A 22756-nucleotide genomic window follows, 5' to 3' on the forward strand; every position below is an offset into this window, starting at 1 on the left:
TTTCTTCAGTTCGGTTCGGTTCGGTTTTCTACCGAAATAGTTCGATTATTTCGATCAGTTATTTCGATTTTGATATAATTATTTAAATTAATAAGATAAATATATTGTAAAATATAATATGTTATCTTTTTACCTGATTTCTTGGTAAAACATTTAAATATAAAGTCTAAATGAATTACATAAACAACAATCAACTAAATATTATTCAAAATAATTCATCATTCACTGATATCATATCAAAAAATATATAATAATAAAATTTCGGTTTTTTCGGTCGGTTCGGTTTTGACATATATAATTCGAAACCGAAACCAAATAAATTTCGGTTTTAACATTTATATCCGAATTATAAAATTCGGCTTTTGATTCGATTCATTGTTCAGTTTTTTCGGTTTTATCCGAAGTTTGAACACCCCTAGTGATAGAGATAGATGAGAGAAGAGAAAATAAGAAGAGAGGTGATGTGAAGCGACAGAGGGAGAAATAAATAGCTTGTGTATGAGTTAGAAGTTTTAAAAATTCATCCAAATCTTTGGGTTGAACCAAATACAGTTTTTGACAATTTATAGTTGTACATTAGACTTTAATGTTTGTATGTTAATGAATTATATGAAATTTGTAAAACCCAAGATTTTTCAATCGTGATAATATTTTTGTAATTTAAATGTGCTAGGATTATTCAATCTTTGGGTATCTATCTCATTATTTAAGATGTAAGATTGCAAGATTATCTAAAGTTGTGTGGATAATTACATCATGTACAATATTTTTGAGCTCAAGATTTAAGATAATATTGTGCATATATTTTGAACTTGGGATAAATAAATAGACCATGATCTAAGAAATTAAATAAGAAATTTTTAGATATAAGCAGGTAAATTTTTTTGATATAAATTCAAAGTTGGAAAGGTTATACCAGATAGAGATCTAAGATTTGAGATGATATAGATTTTTACCAGATAAAGATCTAAGATTTGATATACCTGGATAAAGATTATAACAGATAGAGTTATAAGATTTGAGATGATATGAATATTTGGATAAGGATAATGTGATAGATAAGATATGATAATTATCTTAGATTCAAGTTTGATTCGAAATTCAAAACGCGAGGATAATACACTATCAGGATAGCAGTCACCTCCCTATAAATAGGAGAAGCTCTCATTCAGAATTTACACATCAAATTTTCGAGTTTTCCTCCCTAATTTTCGAAATTCCTCTCCGAAAATTCTGCACGAGTCAGCAAAATTATGTCCAAGTTCAGAAATTCGTTTCTCTCTCTCGGGTACTCAGAATCCGATCTCCACCGTTCAGAATGTGCTTCCATATGTTTCGAATCCAAATTTGGCCAAATCCAACGGTTAGTTTTTCGTTTATAGCCTTCGCAAGAAAACTGCTCAGATTTTAGGCGGAAACAGCATACATACAGTTTTTCGTACATAAGTAGGTCAAAAAGACTTCCAAATCCGATCTCCACCGTTCATAATTTATTTGACGTACTTATGAACGTAATGTAAAAGTTTAAGCCCGATCCAACGGTTCATTGAGGCGCAAGGAATTTTACAAGGTGGCTGATTTTTCGGTAGATGTGTTGCTGTGTTTTCGAAGTGTCGGTTGGGTGATTCTTCTATAGTTTCGAATTCTTCATGTTTTCTTCAAGGTCTAAGGTAAGTGAGCTTGTTTTAAATCTATAATTTCGGTTATGTGTTTTCTTGTTTTCGAATTCGGTCGAGCACCGTCATTCTGTCTCTATGTTTTTTTAAAATTTTGGTACGTTTACGTGGGCACTGTGAGGATTCCCTGAAAATGGGTGGAATTCAAACATATGGCCCTTCACGGTGGGGTAGAACCATTTTATGGCCTCGTCCCCTTAGAGGATTAAAACTTAGAGAATGATATCAGTAAACCATAGAAGGTGGAAAAATCGCTGTGCTGTTATGATATGATTATGATGATACGTTATGATAAGCATGATATGTTTATGTGTTATTTTCGAAAATTTTGTAAATATTTTTATGTTGTGCTCGAACGGCCCCCGCTTGCTGAGTATTTCCCAAAATACTCACCCCTTACTCTACCATCTCCAGATTAATCAGAAGAAGAAAAAGAAAAAGAATAATCGGACACCAGTTTTTAGACTGATAGTGGACGCATGAAGAATTTTAATTAAGAAGATGTTCTTGTGAGTTTTAATTCAAGTTGTAAACGCTTCCGCAGATTATTATCATTTTCAGAGTTACTATTGTAAAGACGATTCCATCTTTATGGTATTTATGATATAAACTGGTTTTGGTTTATACTGTACTACGAGGCTTGTTGTTTAGTAATTATGTGATTGTTGAATAACGTCGGTGTCAACTAACCCCGGTCTCGGGGCGTGACAAAATTATTAAAAATCTATCAAATATTTGAATACATATAGACTTTTATAGAGTTTTTAAAAGTCAATGTTTAACACCACCTAACTTTTTAAAACTCTATGAAAGTCTATTTTGAATACCACTAAACTTTTATAGAGTATGTAAAAATTTTAATTAAAATTTTACCAACGGGTTGATTAAAACCTCACAAAAGCTCATGTCAGACTGATTTCCGATCCAAATCAATTAATTAAAAATATTAATAATTCTGTGAAAAATATTATTATTTAGGATAAATATGAATCAAATAAATCGATCTCTCTTATATATTCTTTACATGCATATACATTTAGAGTATGTTTCATGTGAGACGTTATCAAGAATCTTTATCTGTGAGACGGGTCACCCCTACCCATATTCACAATAAAAAGTAATATTCTTAGCATAAAAAATAATATTTTTTATAGATGACCTAAATAAGATATCTGTCTCATAAAATACAACTCATGAGAACGTCTCACACAAGTTTTTACCGTACTTTTATTACTCTTTTTAGACTATTACTATTACTATGTAAGAGAATGAAGGAATATTCCTAGCTCGTCTTTTGTCCAGTCCCTATATATGGACAACACAATGACTCACATTGAACTCAAGCCTGAAATTTTGAGGAAATAATAAAGGGTGGGAGTGTCTCCAAAGCAAACAGTAGAAACGACTCATCCTTTCCTTCTGTCCACCTCTTCATTGAATTTGAGCAAAATTTTCAATTTTTGGAAAAATTCACAGAATCTTTGTTACCCATACGTGCATGTATGCTTGAATGTATTGTCTGATAGTTTCTTTTTTCTTTTTTTAAAGCCAATAATTTCCAACAACCCAGGTAAGAAAAAGCGACGCCCGAGCTTTCTTTTCGATTGATTTTAACTTTTGGGTTTGACAAAATGGAAGCTGAAACGGAAACAACGGTGTCATTGTCGAAATCTGGGAATGCCGGTGATGTAAACGAAGCGAGATCGGGGAAGTTCCCGCTGACGGTGTGGGAGGTGACGGCGGTGAGCGGCGTCGTGTTGGGGTTTGTGTCGGGGCTGTTGGGGCTTTACTTCACGATGCCCGCATCTGATTACAGCTTTCTTAAGCTTCCTCGTACTCTCCAAGACCTCCAAATCCTCAGGTTTCTCAGAATTTTTTAGTTGCTGCTTTTTTTTAAAAAAAAATTCGGGTTGTTTTTTGTTCATTGCTGTTGTTGATATGTAGATCTGATAATTAGTTTTGCTTGTGTAATTGTAAAATGGATTTGTTATTTATCTTATTTGTATTGTGGAAATAATCATTTGGAATCTGAGATCAGGTTACACCAGCTGAAAAGAGGCTTTTTATTTCCTTTTGTTTTTTTTGAAGTAGGTTTTGTAATATATATTTTGATTTCTAATTTTGTGTTCTTCCGCTTCGACTTAAGGGTGAAGGTACCATTTTGATTTACAGATTCATTCCGATGCGTCAGTCTATTCGGTTTCATATAACCTTTAATGGTAACTTAATAGTTGTGACTTGTGAGGTCACAAGATTTTCAGCGTGAGACCAATTTACGCAATTTCTCATTGTCACGTTGGAACTTCGAACAAAAATGTACTTACAGAATAAAAATTATCGTGACTTTCTTGGAAGTTTCTTCCTCTTTGTTTGTGTAATGAATCGTAAATTTTTGAAAGCAGTGTGCTTCATTTTGTGCTAGAGGTTTACTTTTACTTGTGTCAAGCGAGAAAATCACTTGCATGCATTTGAGTTTGAAAGACTGTAGTTGAGACACAATTTTGTGAGAAATAGATTGTGGGGATGTATTTTTGTCCTAGTCACTCATTAACTGCTTAAAGGATTAGACTTGCATAGACATTGGTAAATGTTGTAAAGGTGTATAGCTTGGTAATTGCATCAAGAATGAAGTCAAGTTCACATACTTGTGCAATATATCACAGAAGTTACTGATACTAGTTTTAATGAGGAGGAAAAGTGATATGGAATACGTTATGGATTCTCTGTTACTGCAATTTGTTTGATATGGAGGAAAGAGATTATCATTGAGACTGAATTAATGTGCTTTCTAGTTGTCTTAAATAATGCATCACGAAGCATGGGTATCAGTCCCTCACAAAATAAAATTGTGTCTTTTCTATTTATATAATCCAACTATGTTACTCTGGAAATTTGAGTGTCAGAACTGCAAAAGGTTTTATATAACAGCTCATTTGAATTTCAATCACCAAGAAGTTAAATCAATTTCATCAATTTTCTATTTCTCTGACGTGCTTCAATTTCACCTTCTGGCTTATTTTATGTCGAGTTATATGTATAATTTATTATTGCTTGTTGGTTGCATCGGAATGACGTGATGATCGATCTTATTGGATGTTTGTTACACTTGTTCTGTATTTATTTGAAGTTTTGGTTAATTGAGCAAAATGTGTAGCTCCTGCATACCCATATACTAGGAGATAGCACAGGCACTGGAATATGCGTTCTGTTCAAGACTCGTCTTGTAATTTGTGTTGTCTAATATTTTTTTAGTAATATTTCATTTTCTTGTTATATTTGTTGTATATCTTTGCTTTTTGTTCTATGTTGTAATTTTGGTAGGTTTATAATATTTTTGCTGAAATAATCCCGTTTAATTTTTTTTAAAGATAACACCCCTGATATGTGTGTGTGATGCTTATTAATTTCACTTCTTCTTTCCCTAAGGGATGACCTGGAGAGTTATACAAGGGACTACACCTTACAGGTTCTTGTGGGGTACAATCTGGTCTACATTTTTATGCAGACCTTTATGATTCCAGGAACAGTTTTTATGTCCTTACTTGCTGGTGCACTTTTTGGGGTCGTCAAAGGTGTAGTTCTTGTTGTGTTCGCAGCTACAGCCGGTGCATCTTCTTGCTACTTTTTATCTAAATTAGTTGGCCGACCACTTGTCTTCTCTCTTTGGCCTGACAAATTAACTTTTTTCCAGTCCCAGGTGACTTTCGACATACCTGAGTTATATTTCCTTCGTGACATCTATTGGAATTAATAAGGTTTTTTCATGCTCAGGTTGCTAAAAGGCGTCATCGGTTGCTCAACTACATGCTTTTCCTTAGAGTGACCCCTACGCTTCCGAATACATTTATAAATTTTGCTTCACCGATTGTTGACGTCCCATATCATATATTCTTCTTGGCTACCTCCATTGGGCTCATCCCTGCAGCATTTGTTACTGTTCGGGTATCACTTCTCCAATTCTTATATTACTCTTGTTTAGTTGGATGCTTTATAGTAGGAAATAGCAATATTGGATTGTCAAGAGGATAGGAAATCGATGAATACTTTTGTTAAATCTTCATTCTCTTTTATAGTTCAATATCCATATACATTGAGGTTGTTTTTGCTTGACAAGAAGTTCACGATAATCAAACTTCATTGATTTTGCATCTCCTTTTCACTTTCCTCCAGAAAATCGTGAATACAACATATAGCGCAGAAGTTAATAGATGCAAAGGACAAAACTTGTTAACAATAATGTAGAGCAAATGTTAACTGTCACACCTTTTGCCGATATGCTCTCTTTAAAATCTGCATTTGGATATTCAAGCTAGCACATACAAATTAATAACCATCTGGGCTTGTGCAGGCTGGAATTACCCTAGGTGAGTTGCAATCAGTTGGTGATCTCTATGACATCCAGTCTATAGCCATCATGTTCGTCATCGGGATAATAACGGTCACTCCCCCGTTATTTGGCAACAAAAGCGATTCTTGATGCTACCGACATCTGGGATCCACTGGATTGGAGCTCCATCTTCCTCCCTTTGTCTTGAATCCCTGATGACTGTGATGATTGAGCACCATTTGTCGAGAACTTTCGGACATTGGCTGGAAACTTGCAAGGACAAGATTGTTGCGCTTCAATGGGAAATAAATAATTGTTGCTGTTACGTTATTAGATCATGTGAAAAAGAGAGAGTATTCTCTTGTGTTGTATAATTTAAGGTATGGTATTCACTTTTGTTGTATCAAATTCATAAAATCACAGTTATCAAAAGTTCACAATGTATATCTTCTTCGCCATTATGAATTGAAGATGGAATTCAATATAAACACTTACTTCATCCATTTTCAAATATTCAATTTATTAATAAAAAAAAGTCGATTAATAAATAAATTATTAATTCCATATTAATCAACCAATCATTGTAAATCTTGATATGACACATGAACTACCCAAATATCTTAATTGTTTTACTTTTTTTGTTGGAATTAATATCTTAATTGATTTGGGAAATAACTTTTTAACTATCACACTTTTTCTTCACTTTAATATATCGAGAAAGTTCATTAATTCTTTTTCCGCTTTTCAGTCTTTTGCATGAGAAAGTGAAGGAAATCTTAAGGATATATAATTGTCATTTTATTAAAAGTCATCTTTGTCACTCAAAGAAACATGTTATTCTATTATCCACCGTGCATATTTATATTATAAATATAGAATATAGAAACTGTAATTAATTCCGAGAACACAACGTACGCATTTGGTGCGGGTAATTAATTATGCATCATTTACATTGTAAAAAAAAAATTATAAGTTATTTCAAGCAAAATACACTACAACAACTCCAATTTCAGCAGATCGCTAAACGAACCTAAAAAAGTTCGAACATATCAATGAAAAACGTTCCATTCACAAAGAATACTTGAATCTTAAGAGACAACTAGCTAACAGATAAGCTTTTAGCAGATTGCTCAGAAGCATCTGCAAGGCCTTGAAGCATCCTCAAGATCTCAGCAGTGTCGTCTAAGTAGTACTTGGCCTTGCTCGGCTTTTGTCCAACAGTGCATGCGAAAACTTCAGCAATCGGAGAAAGAGTTGCATCAGCCATGGCACTAGTTATCACCTCAAACATGTCCTCATCAGACCGGTCATCTCCTATGCAAAGCACAAAATCAGGAAGCACTTCCCTTTGTAGCATTGTTGCGAGCATTCGTTCAGCTACTAGGCCTTTGTTCACGCCCTGGTGAAGAAAAAACACCATAAAGAACGGAAATAAAATGGGCTCCGGATCAAATTTACATGGCTATGGACTTTACTCATTGAACCGTGATTCACTCTTACCCCTCGCAGTAAATTTTCAAGTCAAGTGATAATTATCATTTAACATCCTGGATGCATCTAGATGGCAAAATCTTTCAGGGCACATTGCATTTATAGAAGTTAATTGTGTCCCAGGTTTCAACAAATCTCCCTCAAGAAATATGCTAAGGTTTCTCAAGTCTACATAAAGTTCATAAGGAAATAATAACGAATATTAAAAGACTGTTACAACTGCCTGTATGCTAACCTGTGGCTTTACTTCGACAAAATGCTGGCCACTCTTGACTGAAACAGGTTCATTTGCCAGAACATTTTCTAGATGATCAAAAAGCTCCTTAGCTTGACATGACCCAAAATCTGGGTCCGCAAGTTGGTAGTTCCAGACAAGCGCACTCTCTTTTGGTTCCATAAAAGAACCATCAGTAGTTTCTGTATACAACTGCATCACTGGTTCAGCAATCTGCTTCCAGTAGAAATCTGTAACAGCCACACAAGTCTCCCATTCTGCATTGCGATTTGGCCTGAAAAGTAAATAATTTTGAGTTTTCAGGTACAATGTTTTCTATAGCATCTGTATTGTTTATCTTAAGATATGTTTGATTTGAAACACAAAAAAAATTCCTCATCAGACCAAACACAACAGTTTTTTACCTCACAAGATAGCCATGCTCAGCGCCGACGCCAAGGTTTTCACAGGAAACAAACCATCGCGTTAAGATCTCTTTCTTCTTCCCACTGACAATAAAAACCACATTCTTTGGGTCTATGCACAAATTATTCAAAATTTGAATAGAGTCGATGTTTGGACTCGTATCAACAGCACTCTGCACTGTCATTGTGCCGTCATAGTCCAAAAGAATTGCACGGCTCTTGGTCCTCTTATATGCTGATACAATGTGTTCAACGGACAGCTTTCTGAAGCTTGGATCCAAGGCGATCACACGAAATCCTAAACCAAAACCAATACCCCAGCACCTCCTCCTGACATGGTCCTGACATGCTCTTTTGAGATCTTGCAAAAAGCTATTAGCCCAATAAGCAACATCATGACTACTTACATACTTATAGTGCTTATCGTGCCGCATTTGTTTTTCTTGCTCAGGGACTATCAAGGCAGAATCCATAGCTTCTGCCACAGAATCTATGTTCCATGGATTAACCCGAATAGCACCACTAAGAGATGGGGAGCATCCGATAAATTCAGAAACAACCAGCATGCTTTTCTTTGGCACCGATGGATTCAAGCCCAATATTTCATCTAGCTTGTCAGTTCCTTGTCTGCATACTACGTACTCATATGGTATTAGGTTCATTCCATCTCTCACTGCTGTGACAAGACAACACTCGGAAATAACATAGTATGCTATACGCTCAAAGAAATTAAGTGACGTATTGATCAAAACCACTGGCTCATATCCTGGTTCTCCAAAACACTCATTAATTCTTGTAACAGTGGCATAAGTTTCCGACTGAACCTCCTGTACGTCTCTCCCACGGCCTCTAGCAGGATTTGCAATTTGAACTAACACAACTTTTCCTTTCATATCAGGACGTTGGTTAAGCAATTGTTCAAAGGCCAGAAGCTTCAGGCTAATTCCTTTAAATATGTCCATGTCATCAACTCCTAGCAGAACAGTCCGACCCCTAAATTTATCACGTAATCCTGCTACTTTAGACTCGGTTTCTTGAAGAGCCAGCACTGAGCGAAGTTGACGTATATGTATCCCAACTGGAAGTATTTTAATGCTGACTGTACGGCCATAGTACTCGAGCCCTATATAGCCACGTTTAGATTGGTATGATACCCCCAGCATCCTACTACAACAAGAAAGGAAATGTCTCGCATAATCAAACGTGTGGAATCCGATAAGGTCAGAGTTCAATAGTGCTTGTAGAAGTTCGATTCTTACAGGTAGAGTTCTATATATCTCTGATGATGGGAATGGAGTGTGGAGGAAAAACCCAAGCTTCACCCTATTGAACCTCTTTCTCAGAAATGTCGGCAACACCATTAAATGGTAATCATGTACCCACACAAAATCATCATCAGGAGAGATCACTTCCATTACTTTGTCGGCGAATATTTTGTTTACAGAGACGTAAGCTTGCCACAGGGAACGGTCGAACCTGCCCCCAAGATCTGGAGATAGAGGAAGCATGTAGTGAAATAAAGGCCAGAGGTGCTGTTTGCAGAATCCATGGTAGAATTTACTGAAAAGTTCGAGCGGGATGAAGGCCGGGACACATTTGAATGTTTCGAGTAAAGTTTGAGCAACATCTTCTTGTTCGCTAGGATCAATCTCTTCTTTCAGACAACCCACGTAAATTACTTCCACATCTTCTCCAAGCCCATCTTTTAGTTGTAAAAGAAGAGAGTCCTCGTCCCAACTAAAGTCCCATGCCCCATCACCATCTGACTCCCGGCGATGCGCACGAAGTGGGAGTTGGTTTCCGACAATAATCACCCGATCTTGAGATATAGATGAGGGAACATCTGATCCAGTGCTCCTACTTTCATCGTCTAGCTCAGATAAAACTCCTGCCACAGTTGCAACTCGGGACATTTTCTTTGCCCCCCGGGTAAAGCTCGGTGAACCACCCGAGCTAAGATCCAATAAATTTGAGTATGACCTCGAGACCATTACTTGAAGAATATGTATCGTAATCAGACCAGCTAAAATAATTATTAGTTCGAGCACTCTGGACTTGACTTATCTGATCAAAATCTGAACTCTACAAACAAAACCAGATAAAAGAAACGAGGGAGGAATATTAATTCACAGACCAAAAAAAAATTCAATTAAAGCAGAATGGATGATGGTCCTATTCCCGAAATTTAGAAGATAAAGAAATAAAAAACTTACAGCAAAAAAATTAATAAACCTTCATACAACTATACATAAATCTAAATCCACTAAATAAGAATTACTATAAACAACAACATCAACAGGATCGTAAACAAGGACCAGGCATCAGAATGAGCAAAAAGTGACGCAGTATTCCAAATATCCGCAGCAAATCTGTCTGTTAAAGGCGGTAATTTTTACAAGAAATCAATACATATAATCAACCCATCTTCCATCAATAAAGAAGGGTTCTTAAAATGTGGAGTGTGGGAACTTGTCGACTGAAGGGACCGTGAGCAAGCTCAAAAACTCAGCGAAAGCATTAAAAAAGCATCAAGTACTATTAAAAGTGGTCATGAAAGTGGCAATAATCTCAAAGAAAATTGAAAATAAACAAAAGCAAAACTATGCAGCAACCAATTAGAGTGGTAAAGAAGCGTTTACCTTTCAAGATAGTGCGAAAAGTCACCTTAAAAACACCAAAGATTCCCACTAAAAATATACATATATCCCAGATCAGATTCCCATTCGCTAGCTCTCCAGTGGCAACAAGAAAATATTTTTTTTAACACCCTTTTGCTTCTTTGTTATTGGGAAATACTCGTTATAATCACATATCTATGGAATAATACAGTACAACCCACAAAAGATTATATCTTTATGCAGTGGTAAATTCTTTTTCTCAAATACAAAAATTAAGAAGAAAGAAAAGGTGGGAATTATGGAAAGGGTAATGAAAGCAAGAAGGAAGAAACTCAACACAGCTAAAAATCCGTGGCCATTGTAATTAACTATGGTTAAAGGTAATGTAATTGTCGTTACCTAACAAATGTCGACGAGCACTTACATGCAATCGCGGGATTAAGTTGGTATAAATTACTTCTTTACTTGATTTAATATTTTTTTTAGAAATATACTTTTCACTTCGTATTAATTTAAACATATAATTTACTTCATAATATTGATAAAGCGATATGTTATTTAATTAGTACAAACTTAGATATTTATTATATTTTTTGCATAATTTTTTTTATGTAATTTGTAATAATTAAATTACAAGAAAAAGGTTGAGGCGCTTTTTAATGAAGAAAATTTATATAATAAACAAAAATTCAAAATAAATACTTTAATTTATTATATAATATTATCGTAAATTTGTTGTAAATAATCATTTCACTTTGATTTTATAAGATTTAAATCTTATCTTATTCAATGTGAAGGATATTTTGGCTAAACTATTTAAGTTTGTCCTTTAATAAATAATTCGTAATCATCCATAAGCAGTGCATGCATATGTGTACATTTTAATTGGTATAAAGTGTAACTATATATTGCAATATTTTTTCCCTATCTAGTTTAGTGTTTGAATCTTATTTTATTATATTTTTCTAATGTTATTAAGGGAAAAATGAATTTTGAAAAAAAATTGATGTATTTTTAGAAATCAAAAGTACTTTTTTTTTTATACATTATTAATTAATAAGAATTATTGTATAAATTAAAAAAGCACTTGAAAAATTTGAAGTTTAAATTTATTGTTTTTACACTCGTTATGGACTAGAGTAAGTCTCTTGTGAGATGGTCTCACAAATTTTTATCTGTTAGACGGGTCAACCCTACCGATATTCACAATAAAAAGTAATATTCTTAGCATAAAACGTTATACTTTTTCATAGATGACCCAAATAAGAGATTCGACCCACGAAACTGATCCTGAGATCGTCTCACATGAGTTTTTGTGTATGGACTAATAAGTATTTTTAGATAATAATGATAATGAAAAAGTTGTTTACTTTAAATCTTCACTTTCATTAATATAATATAGTATTTGAATTCTACTAGTTAACTTTAGGGTTTTGACTGGCTTTTTTTTTTTTTTTATTTATGAATCCTTATTACAGTAAATTCATTACACGGTCGCCGATGCCATAATTTGGTCATTAATAACGATGAAGTACAAATCAAGAATCTATGTGTGTATACATGCATATATATATACACTTAAATAAGAGCAAACCCAATAATTTATTACAAATAAAGACAAAAACCCAACATTTCTCTTTCGTTAGATTAGGAAACTGGGGACCAAAGTGTTATTAAATCATTTAATATTTACACAATAATGTCTGATATTTTAAGGGTAAACTATTCGATGGATGCGAGTTGATATGACCATCAAATTGATTCCCAACGGCAAAAAATAAAATATAATCGTTTTCTTGTTTGTCTCAATTTGCTTGCACTGAATATTCCATTACCCTTTTATATATATATATTATATTCACAATTAAAGATATCATATTAAATCTAGATTATTTTTTTACAAAAAAAAAATTGAATTCTTACTAAAACTTCTTTCGGCGTTTTATTGCAAATGGTCCATTATTTTCTTCCTCAATGGGAAGAATCGATTTCTTCGTTCTCCTCAATGTGATCATAGACAAAGTTCGTTGGGTATTCCTCTTTTTTAGCTTAAATATTTATAAATTTTTTGTTGTATATACTATCATAATAGTTCTCTTTTTAGACAATCTCATAGATTGAAGTTTTGTTGAGAAGACGAGCTTACATTATATACATGAAGCCAAACTTGAAGACATATGAGACTGAGACCAAATTGTATGTGTATAGTCCCATATCCATTCAAGTTTGGTTTCATGTATATAATGTAAGCTCGTTTCCTCAACAAAACTCCATATAGAATGATAAGCATGGAGAGAGAACATCAATATTTTCACTTGGAGGACAAAATCTTTTGAAATCGGTGTTGGAAAAAGACAAAGATCTCCTAGATGTGTGTATGATAATATCATGGATGAGCTTAAATTGATAGTATCAGGAGCTTGTTTATCTCTCAACTTCACTGTGGGTAATCTCCGTATGTCATTTCTTCCAAAACTTCTTCAAACTGAGGCTTCATAGCTTTCTCATTAAATGTCACACGCTTGTTTTTCATATCATTCAATCAATTTAGGATTAAATCAAGACTATATTACACATTTTTTATGCTCGAAAGGTCGGTATGTAAAATCAAGGTGGCTAATTTTTGGGTGGTATTGGTGTAAAACCCAGGAATTTGTACAATCGTGATAATATCTTTTGATAATTTAATTGTACTAGGATTATGTAATCTGAGATATTTATCTCAGTATTCAGGATATAAGATTTTTGCAAGGTTATCTAAGTTGTGTAGATAATTTTATCGTGTGCATAATTATGGAACTCGAAATTAAGATGGTATTATTTATATTGCAACTTGAAATTTTGAGATGAATAAAGCTATCACAATCCAAGAAATTAAATAAAGAATTTTGGATATAAGTAGGTAAAGTTGTAGATATAAATTCGAAATTTGGAATAATTACACCAGATAAAGACCTAAGATTTGATATATGGATTCACCTGGATAAAGATTAAGCAAGAGGATAATTCCATCTAGGAATTTTGAAATTTTGGTATGGTTATTTGGGATTTTTGATTCTAAATATAGGAAGAGTCTACACAGAAAAAAATACAGTCATGGGAAAATTTAAAAGTTTGTCTACTAGAATTTTAGGAAAAATCAAAAGTCCTATTTTTTTTGGGAAAAATTACCATTAAATTCGAATTACTAAAAGGAAAATTTGGGATTTAAGAAAAATAATTTACTTGTACTGGAAAATAAAAGATCTACCGAATATTGAAAATTAGACACAAAATTCAAAATTTTGCAGGCTAGGACAAGGTATAAATTTCGAAATATCCAAGGGATGGATAGTTAGATTTCGAATATTATTCAGAATCAGAGATAAATAAGGATTATTATCCTAGATTTGATTCAAAAATTCAAACGCAAGGATAATAAACGATCAGGATAGCAGTCAACCCCTATAAATAGGAGAGCCTTGTAACTCGAAAATCACACCTCTAAACTCATCAAATTTTCGAGTTTCTCCCTCTCTAGTCTCCCTAGGATTTTCGAGAGCTTGCTCTCTTAGTGTGCCAAGTAGCGAAGCGTTGCTACAGTCCAGCCGTCAAAGCAGGAATTCGAAATTTCCAGTGCAAGAAACCCCCTTCTTTTCTCGTTTTTCTTCAAAGATTAAGGTAAGTGTGCTTGTTTTAAAGATTAAAATGTGTTATGCATGTTCCTTCATTTTTATGAAAATACGGTCGAGTACACATTCTTCTTCTACTCCATTCATTTGTTTGTTGTCATGTGGTTTTCGCACTGTGAGGATTCGACTGTATATGGGTGGGAATCCCAACCATGATATGACCCTTACACGGTGGGGATATAACCGATATATGGCCTCGCCTCCTTAGAGGAATAAAAATTAGGGACTGATATCAGTAAATCATAGAAAGTTGAGGAATCTCAGTGTCTGTAAATGTTATGCATGTTATATGAATGATGTTACTCAAGTCATGTGATTTCGAAATTTTATGCATGTTGTTATATTGTGCTCGAACGGTCCCCCACTTGCTGAATATTTCCCAAAATACTCACCTCTTACTCTCCCCTCCTCAGATTTATCCGAAGAACAGGTTGAGGAAGAGGATTCCGAACAATTTTGGGGCTGGTGATTCACAAGATTTATTAGTAGCCATGTTATTTTTGTTATTTTCGAATTTTCGTATTTCTAATTCCATGTAAGACGTTTCCGCATTAATTATCTCAGTTGTAAAGACATTGGTATTTTTTTGAGAAATTATGAAATAAATTGATTTCGATTTATATTGTGTTACGAGGCTGATTGTTTTTCGATTGTGTTATGGATGAACAACGTCGATGTCGACTGACCCCGGTCGTGGGGCGTGACAATTGGAAGCTCCAACTCTGCAGCAAAGGATCTCAATACTGATTTTAGTCAAAGTCGATCATATCATCCAACAAATATATCACATTGTCTTCATCTCGACTAAGTAGTATACAACCAGTTGTCAGTACCCTCATTAAATACCCATATTCGTATAACTGCATCTTTAAAGGAAGAGTCAAATAAGAACATAGTTAAAAAAATCATGATTCCTGGATGTTGTTGCTAAATTATTGAATCTTCCCCATGCTGCGTAGAATGACTCTCCATTTTTTAGGGAAAAACTTATGAATATTTATCGATGGAACATCACAAAGTGTTTCACAACAAAAAATTCTCAAATTTTTATTCTCTTGATGAATCACCTGTACAATAAGAAAGAGAAAAAAAAAGAAAAATAACAAAGCTCGAAAAAAAACCAACCTTCCACCATTCTCGAGCAATAGCACTAATATTTGGTGCGCTGTCGTTGAACCACCATACTTATATTCCTATTCTCTAAATAAAATGAGTATAATAGTGAGTAGGGTCGAATCACAACGAACGAGGAGATTTATTTTTTTCAAGGAACTACAATAAAAAGGGATTTATTTGATTAAAAATAAATAAAATAATATAACTAATTCAATATACAAAAAGAAATAAACAATCAAAAGCAATAACTATAAAATGTAAAATTTAATATTACCAAGCTCTGATTCAAAGGGTTTATATTATTTAATTGTATCGCTAGTAGAAATATTATTTGAATCAGAAATTAAAAAAAACTTATCCTAGAGTTGTGGAGAGAAGATGAGAAATTCCTTGTCTTTCACGTTGAAGATAGTGAAATTTTATCCAATTTTTGTGCCTCCTTGCTTTTCAGTGTAGATGGTTAATTGGACTCAAGAGAAAAGCTCATTAACTAAAAGAAAACATAATGTTAAAAAGACATCAAAAAAGGAATATAGAGTTTTTAGGGAATAAAACTCTATCTATTATTTGTTTCTCCAAATAACAAATTCCCCATCCAATATTTTTTTTATAAGTCAAACATCATAATTAGGACTCTAAAATCTAGCATAATCTTCACAAATTTTGAATTTCACTCCTTGTAATTCTTGCCAACTCCAGTTTCACAGGTAGCAGAAGAACAGTCACAAAAGCGTAGCCACGCCTTGATCCAGGACTTTTTTATTTTTGTCTTTCTTACACAGCTTTATCTTGGCAACATCAAATATGATAAAATCAATTTTTTAGCTCAACTTCGCTCCAAGACCATAAAATTTCTTCCTGCAACGAAATAAAACAAAAGTATATCAATTAAGCATGTCGGAAATGAAAACAATAGAAAATATGATAACAAAAATACAACTATTACAAGCCTATCTATATATCTTACATGATAAATACCAAAAAAATAATAATAATAAAGTAAAATACCAAGGTCTCCGAATCAATGCGTATAAATTCCAAGTCTACCAATCATTTCCACGAAGGCTACCATGTGATCATAACTTACCACCCATCGTCCCCTTCTCGAAGCATGATCACATCTAGTAAGGCGTTCCATCGCTGCCAATATACGACAAACATAAAATAAAAACAGAGGTGAAACAGTTAAAACTGACAAGTAGCATAATCAAATGAAATGCGATTGTTGCAGCTTTACAAATTACTCTCTTTAAAAATTTGAAAATGTTTAGTTCCTAAGTTGTGCTATCAAAAGTTAAAAAAAAAATTACAATTATTACATATTATAAAAATACCCATTACCAAGAAATCATATTTTGGAGGTACATTAAACAAATGAGAACTCAATTCCCTTATTTCGTTTATAGTTAAATGGTTTTAAACAGCATAAATTATAAATTTTTCAAAAATAAATTACTACTAGGAGGTACCACTCAACAAATCAAATCTAATTTTCTTTACTATTATGTGTTAAAATGGCCTTTCAGAGGACACGAAACATGCATAGCAAGAGAGTAATAGGTCATGCACATGAGACGTATTAGAATAGTCGGAAATAATTTACAGCACGTCATCCACGAAAATATCAAAGCGGATCGGTCTTAAGAATCATTAGCGTTATCTTCCTCTATCTCAGGCTTGACCAAAAATTCAATGTAAGCAATGCAGCTGGGTTGCTGATACCCAGCAGAATCATTGCGAGGGTGCGAAGCACTGGGTTTTGCAACCGCGACAAGGTGCTGAACTTCAACATCCCACCTCTCCCAATAGTAAACTTGCTCCCTCGATTATCTCGATTTACAATGCTCGGAATGTTAGAAGTCGTTGCACGTAGGAAGTTATACTTGTACCTGTCCAAAACAAGTCGAGGTGCCAACCAGTAGGCAGTACCATTTTGTCACATTGCAGGTGATGTTGCATAACGTCAAGCCGGTCAATGTAAACGCGTTCAAAGGAATATTTTCAGGAGGAAATAGTCAATGAGAAGAACCTGTGAGATATTTGCCGATCACAACTAAAGGCAATCAAAAGATCCGTGTAAGCATAGTAGTTGAAGTGTATCTGCATGATAAGCGACAAACATTTTTATATAAAGAAGAGGCCCTTGAGCTTGAAGCAAATTTATTTTGTTAGCTATGGATTTTGAGATTACCTGTAAGTCCCCAAGGCATTCACCTCTGAAGGCAACAGATTGAGGAGATGACATTAAATTTATCTGAATGTTTGATCCGGGCCATCAAGATCGTCGATAGCTTCCTTCAGAGCTGCAGCCAATCAACCACAGATATAAATATATACACATAGATACATATATAGATATAGATATTAATTAATAACACATGTATATATGGTCATTGAATGAATTGTGGTGGTCATTCATCGATTAGCCGCTGCAGGTCATTACATGCCACTTGATGCTCACAGAGCATTAGATGGCTATAATGTCTGCTTTACATTTTTTAATCCTATGTTCAAGTCGAGTAAGAGAAACTCGATTTTAAAGTCGAGTATGGCGAATCTTGACTTACATTAGTTTGATAAGGATTTCATGCACATCTGATAAATAGGATATCTAATCTTATTAAGAAAACCCTATTTTTCAAGTCCATTTCACGACCATAGGAGATCATCTCCTTATTCTATGTTAAAAATACATTAAGCTTACCATGGATCAAAAGTTTTGCACTAATTTTAGTTATAGAGATTATTCAGCTTCAAGACAGTTTTTTTTAACCTTTTTTAAAGTAACTTGAGTAAAGCATAATGTACTAGGAATACTTTAATCGTGAAACTCATAGGAGTTTTTCCAGCAGTTTCAAAATTATAGTCCCACGATACTGTCTCTGGAATCCTTGTCCTCATCTCTGTTAGAGTAGGTGTCCGGCAAGCCAACTTGTGGCTAGGACTTTTATTGACTCTAATGTATAACAATCTTTATTTTAATAATATTTTACGATTTTATTCGATTATGACATTATATTTTATCTGTATACTCATGCAAGCTGCGTAGATAAAGTCTTTGAATATACAATAGGTACCATGAGGTCTGCGTCGCAACGTAAGATCATGAAACTCATTAGGAAGTGTACCGTATATTCTAAACAGGTTTCTAGTCGATTCAACCGTCTAAAACAAGGATAAACGTCGCTCGAGCTTGAGACTAACATTTGTGGTGTAAACGCTATGTTTCATTGGCAATGGCATGGAGATGTCCATTCACACAGATGGGTGATCATATAATGCACTGAACAACCCTCCCTCGGACTATCCAAGGGGTTCCCACTTATCGAGTGAAATAGTCCGCATTTATGGTTGTACACCATTAGTCCTTTGACCCGGGACAATGTAAAGGCTATACGTAATAGCATGCACTTTGATCCTTTTACCGACTTCATTGAGGGTCATCAGGTGGCGAGGTTGGGTGTAGTTTCGAAATACGTATGAGCAAATGCATTGTGGTCAGAGATTCACCGTTCACCTACGGGTGAAGATATCATATGTGATCTGATGAGTTAATAGTGCAAAGAGTCTCTGGCCAGAGCAAAAAATGTGCTTTAGGGAAAGGTGTTTTCCTAGTTACACATACCATGTCACTATTAGTACTCAAAGATAAATCGCATCGTTATCGAATTCATATGCAACTCTCGATATACCAATGGTTGCAGATTCGATCGGGATATATGTGTTGAAGAGACCGTACTATACGCTAACCATGACTAAAGGTTCTTGCAGGCACTATCAGTGATACCTAAGGGATCATGGGACGATGCTACTAGACGCTCTTACCATGATCCGATGGGTGCAATCAGAAATGTGTTCTGACATTCTTGATCAAAGAGTTGATAAAAAGAATGGGGTTAACTAGGGTAAACCCGAATAAGAATAAATGTTATTCTGAATCACATGGAGATGTGAACCCAAGGCTAACTGTATCCCTGAATCATTGAGGGTCACACAAGTATCGGATTCTGTGTTCCCGTTGAGATAGTCAAATTTCAAGGAGTTGGAATTTGGCGACTATAGTTTGATGGAAATCAAAGAAGAAGCTTATAAAGGAGTTTACGAGCTGATTACATAGGATGGAAGAAATTGAAGTTGGCATGATTGCTAAATAAGAAAGGAGAGTGGAACTGCCTGTTTTGTGAAGGAGTTCACTAAAACTGGCAGCTACCTAATATGATAAATGAAAATTTTGATCTTCGAAATTTTTGATTTTCATTATATGAACAAGATTTGTATCCTTAACACATCAGCGCTCTCGGATCGTCGATCGATGTTATAATGAGTTCAAAATCATTTATTTAGTGAATTGAGAATTTACTAATTGAATAATTGTGCTAGTAGTGGTGACTACTAACATGCACAAATTCTCATGAATATTCTAGAGGAGTCTAGAATTAAATTAACTAAGGAGTTAGTTTATAAATTAAATAATAGTTATTTAATTTAATATACATATACATGTATATATTTTATATGGTGATATAAAATATATGTATATGATATTATTATATCATGTATTATTAAAGGTTAATAAATACATTATATATTAATCATGAGAGTTTAAATATAATGAAACTATTAGAATGTTTGTGGGAGAGGAACTCCTAATTGGATTAGGAGTCTCACTCTATATATACATCACTAGGAATCATAATACATAACCCTAATTTTTGCACAAAATTCCTTCCCCGATTGAAAACAATACCCACGGCCACTCTTGAAAGATGCGAAGAGAATTTTGGCCAAAAAGTAAATTAGATTTGGTTAATTATTGATTAAGAATCAATATGTATTTGGTTAATTATTGATTAAGAATCAATAAGCAAAAATTAACAAAATCTTCCCACCTTTTGAAAGCAAACTCTGGGCCATCTCTTGGAAATTAAAGGGAAAATTTTCGACCATCATGCTTCCTTCCACTGCAGGAAATATTGTGCCAAACCGTAGCAAAAGTAGCATATCAGACCCCGGATAACGGATCTCAAGAATGTCGGAGCGTCCAGGAACAGAAAATGTGTTGACACAGTCAACAAAGAGCCCTAAGCTCACCCCAAATCGTGGCCTCCCGTGAGCCTACGTAGTCATATTTAACAAATAGCTACAAAATAAAACTCCAAAAACTGAACACGTCGAAAGCAGTTCTCTCAATAAACTACTGTGAAAGAATTAAAACTATGGGCATCAGAAAACTTCTAATATGAATACCTCGCGTTGAAGATAAACCTTGGCTTGAAGACAAGCAGTTTCATCGACAATTAATACTATCCCATTGTTCTGATATTTCAACAACAACATCCTAATCACAAGAATGGTAAATAATAATCGATTATGATCCAAAGTTGTCACAGAGAAAATTGGGAAGATTTATGAAACATACTTGATGGCGTTTCCAGCGGACAGAGGTGAGGACATCGACAACGCCTTGGACGCAATCCAGTTCACACACCAAGTCCGAAACCTCCACCGACGAGCTCATTCAGCCGCCTATTCCGTTTCCTCCTCTTTCCCGCCAAATAAATACTAGACCATTGAGTGGATTTGAAATTTATTATTTAAATTATAATTAAAATAAGGGAAAACTTTCAATAACTCCCTACATCCCTTCTCAACTTTATCTTTACTCCATATCCTTTCAATTCTTTGTTTTCACTCCCCAATATTTTAAAATTTTCTAAGAATACCCTTATCCTCTTATTTTAGTAATTGATTTTTTTTAAAACATAAAGGCCCATCATGCTTCCATAAAATAAATTAAATCTTTTACCTCTTTGACCGGAGTACTATCGGGTTATATCCACCGTATTTTACGAACTGCTCCTCACAGTCCAACCACACGATCGCAACCGATGGTTATCGACGCAGATTCCTTCAACAGCACTTGGCGCAACCCTAATTCGTTTTCTACCTTAGGGTGTACAGTGAAAGATAAAATTTTGAAAATAATACGTGAGAGGGGCTAGAGCCAAAATCTCTTTATTCAAACACAAATATTTATTATTACATTGAAACCTTCTGTAGAGGAGGAGAAACTTGTTTAGCTATTTATAGTAGCCGAACTTGAAAAACACATAAACTAAAAAGAGAAAATATTACAATTGGTTTTGAAAGAAATGAGGAAAATATTCGATGATCTTCACTTCCTTCTTCTTGTCTTATTTATAGAAGGCTTCTTCGGATTTGAAACTCGGATTCCAAATCTTGATAAGCTTTTACAGCTTGCACATGTACCATGTAGTGGTTGATTGATCCATTGAGGTGGTCCCTCCATTTGAAATGTCTTTTTCTAGATCATTAATCTAGAAATCAACTTCTCTTCTTCTTTTATTTCTCTACAATACCATTAGAGATGAGCTTGTAAGATATCTACTGAAATCTCGTCTCCTTTTGCTTTGTAATGTTTAATTATATATCGGAGAGGTTCCGGCTGATCTCTATATTTCTTGATTCTTCTTTTCGAAACTTTTAGATATGTGAAATACATCCTTAAGTTTCGTTCTGGTATGGTTTTACTGGTTCCATTTACCCTTATTTATAGTTGGGATTGGGTCCAGTTTTCTTGTTTTATTGGATTCTCTTTATTAAAGATAAGGTATCAAATGTACTTTTGTCATCTACCACCGATTATTGGTGGTCCTTGTCTTACCATTCACATGGTGATTCTTCTTTTCTTAGTGGGTTTGGTCACCTATCCTTTTTAATTTTGTCGAGTAATCTTTGGCTTTTTGTTTCCTCGAGGAAAATGTGATTGTGGTCCTTCCCCAATTGTCCTTGTCTCGGTAAAATGTTTTCGACCAGATCTCGGTTTAAACCTTTACCGAACTCTGGTTCTTTCTGATTCTGGCATTCAGGACAGATGTTTTCTGACCATCTTCCTATATGTGCCATATTATAGAATTTTCGACGAGTCTCTTTACTGGCCGGCAGCTTGCTATTCCATAGAAGATTTCTTTTCTTCTCGAATAAATCTTCTGCAAAACTTGTTGTCTTTCCTGTCATAGTGTTTAACAGGAATGATCCATTTAAAGAATTTTGGTAAATCTTAAATGAAAAATTGACTTTGTCCATCTCCGTGAGACAGACCCAGATACCCCATGCTCTCCTGGTAGATATGTCATCTTCATTGAATGAAGAGACTAAGGGAGTTTCATTTGTAGGAGGATCCTTTATAAATTTTTG

At 34.3% G+C, this 22756-nt stretch overlaps 2 protein-coding genes and 1 long non-coding RNA gene across 6 annotated transcripts; 1 reads left to right on the forward strand and 2 right to left on the reverse strand.

Annotated features, from left to right (window-relative positions):
* Positions 1-3002: 3002 nt before the first annotated feature.
* Positions 3003-6447, forward strand: LOC140983062 (uncharacterized membrane protein At4g09580-like). Its single transcript, XM_073449957.1, has 4 exons — positions 3003-3537; positions 5103-5373; positions 5448-5618; positions 6025-6447. The coding sequence occupies exons 1-4, from the start codon at positions 3308-3310 to the stop codon at positions 6151-6153; spliced, it is 801 nt and encodes a 266-aa protein (XP_073306058.1). The 5' UTR covers positions 3003-3307; the 3' UTR covers positions 6154-6447.
* A 529-nt stretch (positions 6448-6976) lies between these two features.
* LOC140983061 (alpha,alpha-trehalose-phosphate synthase [UDP-forming] 5-like) lies at positions 6977-11071 on the reverse strand. 3 transcript variants are annotated; one of them, XM_073449953.1, is made up of 4 exons: positions 10773-11071; positions 8134-10215; positions 7730-8003; positions 6977-7402 (listed from the first exon to the last, which is right to left on the reverse strand). In XM_073449953.1, exons 2-4 carry the CDS (start codon positions 10122-10124, stop codon positions 7103-7105), a joined length of 2565 nt encoding a protein of 854 aa, XP_073306054.1. In that variant the 5' UTR covers positions 10125-10215; positions 10773-11071; the 3' UTR covers positions 6977-7102. The 3 variants fall into 3 exon arrangements, with proteins under 3 accessions (XP_073306054.1, XP_073306055.1, XP_073306057.1); XM_073449954.1 differs by lacking the exon at positions 10773-11071 and adding an exon at positions 10449-10642; XM_073449956.1 differs by lacking the exon at positions 10773-11071 and adding an exon at positions 10454-10641.
* Positions 11072-16369: 5298 nt separating this feature from the next.
* On the reverse strand, positions 16370-21102 carry LOC140983300 (uncharacterized). Of its 2 annotated transcripts, XR_012176405.1 has the most exons (5): positions 20958-21102; positions 20786-20876; positions 17730-18441; positions 17568-17638; positions 16370-17427 (listed from the first exon to the last, which is right to left on the reverse strand). It is a non-coding gene; the product is annotated as an uncharacterized lncRNA (long non-coding RNA). The 2 variants fall into 2 exon arrangements; XR_012176404.1 differs by having other exon boundaries at positions 16370-17638.
* Between the last annotated feature and the right edge of the window lie 1654 nt (positions 21103-22756).

The sequence above is a fragment of the Primulina huaijiensis genome, chromosome 8 (assembly GCF_012295235.1).
Source record: "Primulina huaijiensis isolate GDHJ02 chromosome 8, ASM1229523v2, whole genome shotgun sequence".
Taxonomy (NCBI): domain Eukaryota; kingdom Viridiplantae; phylum Streptophyta; class Magnoliopsida; order Lamiales; family Gesneriaceae; genus Primulina; species Primulina huaijiensis.